Source organism: Schistocerca nitens, chromosome 2 (genome assembly GCF_023898315.1).
Source record: "Schistocerca nitens isolate TAMUIC-IGC-003100 chromosome 2, iqSchNite1.1, whole genome shotgun sequence".
Lineage (NCBI taxonomy): Eukaryota > Metazoa > Arthropoda > Insecta > Orthoptera > Acrididae > Schistocerca > Schistocerca nitens.
The window spans coordinates 323,279,343-323,281,871 of NC_064615.1; the positions used below are offsets into that span (position 1 = coordinate 323,279,343).

The window sequence follows — 2,529 nt, forward strand, 5'->3', positions numbered from 1 at the left end:
TGTCAAAACTACAATCATCGGCTGAGAATGTGGACACACAGATGGAAAAGGAATAGGACAAAGTGACTGGCTGGAAATAATTCTGCCTTAGCAAGGCAACAATAGTTCTGGACAGTAATATGGAACTTAATCAAAGTTTTTGATGAGGCAGCCGTAGGCGGAGATGAGGATAGTGTTTGTAGCCTGTTCTGAAGCTTCAGCCATAGAGAACTTTTGGGCTTCAACAACAGTTTTTTTGAACACCTCGTGAGGTTTTTGGAGGGAAAACTTAACAAAGAGAGTAAAGACGTAAGCAAGCTAAATAGCGGTTTAGGTGCTATGGGTGTCAGATAACTGAGACAAATAGAGAGATCAAACAATGAAAAAATGATTTGGATGGTAGAATTGAAGCTGCAAAAAGTGAACTAAATCATAGTTTAGAACAATCAAAAACTGAACTGAGTAATGATTTGGTGATAAAATATATGCCACTGTTAAGCCGAGCAACTCAGTGGAAGGTTGGGTAACCAACCCCAGTGGGAAACTGAGTCGGTGAGCAGGTAGGAGTTGGAGGACAGTGGAAGGTACCGGGAAACCACCACTGAACTATCCCAAGAAAACCCCATGGCTTCGCTCAGCTCAAAATGTTCCGGAGTTTCAAGTTCCCTGATCGGATCTGCAGGGGGAACCAGGTTGAGAGGGGCTTCACGAAGAGTAAGATGGTGCAAAGAGAAGCACTGTATAGGAACATGGAATGTAAGATCCATGTATCAAGGAAAACTAGACAGAGTGAAAAGAGAAATGGAGAAAATTAACATCGACATATTGGGAATAAGTGAAATGAGGTGGACTGGCATGGGAGAATTTGCTTCGGATGGCCATATGGTTTATTATTCTGGGCACGATAACAACAGAAGTAATAGAGTAGCCTTCATAGTTAGTGATAAAGTGAGAAAAGCTGTAATGGAATGCAAATATAAAAATGATAGAATGATGTCCATCAGACTTCAAGGTCAGCGCCTCAACATCACAGTAATTCAAGTTTATGCACCAACAACCGATGCTGAAAAGGAAATTATTGAGCAGTTCTATGGAGATTTACAAGAATTACTACTGTCAACACCAAAAAAGGATATTGTCTTCATAGTTGGAGATTGGAATGCAAAAGTGGAAAATCAAGCTGTAGAAGGTATAACAGGGAAATATGGTCTTGGTACAACAAATGAAGCAGGACAGAAACTCGTAGAATTCTGCCAAGAAAATTCATTGACAATTACTAATACACTGTTTCAACTACCAAAACGACGCCTATGCCAGATGGCCAACACCGGAACCAAATTGATTACATACTTTGTAATCAGATGTGGAAGAGCACGGTGCAAAACAGATTTAATGTATTAGAGCTGGAGGACAAAAGCTCACAAGAGATGTGGACAGAAGTAGCTAATACCGTCAAGGAGGCCACGGAGAAACAGATTCCCAAGAAAAGGAACAGCGAGAAGGCTAGATGGCTATCAGTTGAGGCACTGCAAGTTGCAGAAGAGCGAAGGAAAGCAAAAATCAAATGAGATAGATCAGCTATATTTGAATTAAATAGATTTTCAGAAATTAGCTAGAAGAGATAAAAATATATTCTCTAATGAACAGTGCAAGGAAGTCGAAGATAGTAACGGAATGAGGAAGACAAGAGATCTTTATAAGAAAATTAGAGAAATTAAAGGAAAATTCCAGGCAAAAATTGGAATGATAAAAGATAGAAACAGGAAAGATCTGAGTGAAGCAGAGGATGTTAAGGAAAGATGGGCAGAATATGTAGAAGACCTATACAAGAAAGAACTGCATAATGACAGGGCTCCTACAGCTGATGTTAATGTTAATTTAGAACTAGAGCCAGATATTTTGGAGAGTGAAATCCAGTGGGCCCTTGAAAATATGGCTGATAACAAAACCAGTGGACACGATGAAATACCAGCAGAAATGTTTAAAGTCACTGGAAAAGATGCAGTGAAAGTGCTGCATTCAATATGCCAAAAAAATATGGATCACGCAGCAATGGCCAGAAGACTGGAAAAGATCAGTATTCATCCCCATTCCCAAGAAGAGAAGTTCTAAAGAATGCTCAGATTACCGAACAATCACACTTATCTCACATGGTTGAAAATCTTACAAAATAGACTTTGCCAATATCTAGATCGAGAGCTACCAGAAGATAAGCTGGATTTAGGAAAGGAAGAGGAACTAGAGATCAAATTGCTAACATTCGGTGGATTATGGAAAAAGCAAGAGAATTCCAGAGAGATGTGTACCTCTGCTTTATTGACTACACCAAAGCCTTTGACTGCATTGATCACAACAAATTATGGAACGTACTGAAAAACATGGGTGTACGAGATCACCTCATTCATCTGATACGGAGTTTATACCTTGACCAAGAATCCACGGTGAGAACTATGTATAGAACAACGAAATGGATAAAGATTCAGAAAGGGGTCCCGCAAGGCTGCATACTGTCGCCATACTTATTCAATCTGTATGCAGAACATGTTATGA

General features: G+C 39.6%; 1 protein-coding gene and 1 pseudogene across 1 annotated transcript; both read left to right on the plus strand.

Moving 5' to 3' along the window:
* The first annotated feature begins 603 nt into the window (after positions 1-603).
* LOC126235006 (craniofacial development protein 2-like) lies at positions 604-1,547 on the plus strand (annotated as a pseudogene).
* A 106-nt stretch (positions 1,548-1,653) lies between these two features.
* On the plus strand, positions 1,654-2,091 carry LOC126235007 (uncharacterized). Its single transcript, XM_049943743.1, has one exon. It carries the CDS (start codon positions 1,654-1,656, stop codon positions 2,089-2,091), a length of 438 nt encoding a protein of 145 aa, XP_049799700.1.
* The last annotated feature ends 438 nt before the right edge of the window (positions 2,092-2,529 follow it).

What these genes read in the sequence shown, in the direction of transcription:
- LOC126235007 (XM_049943743.1), top strand. Translation starts at nt 1,654, where the DNA reads ATGAGGAAGACAAGAGATCTTTATAAGAAAATTAGAGAAATTAAAGGA.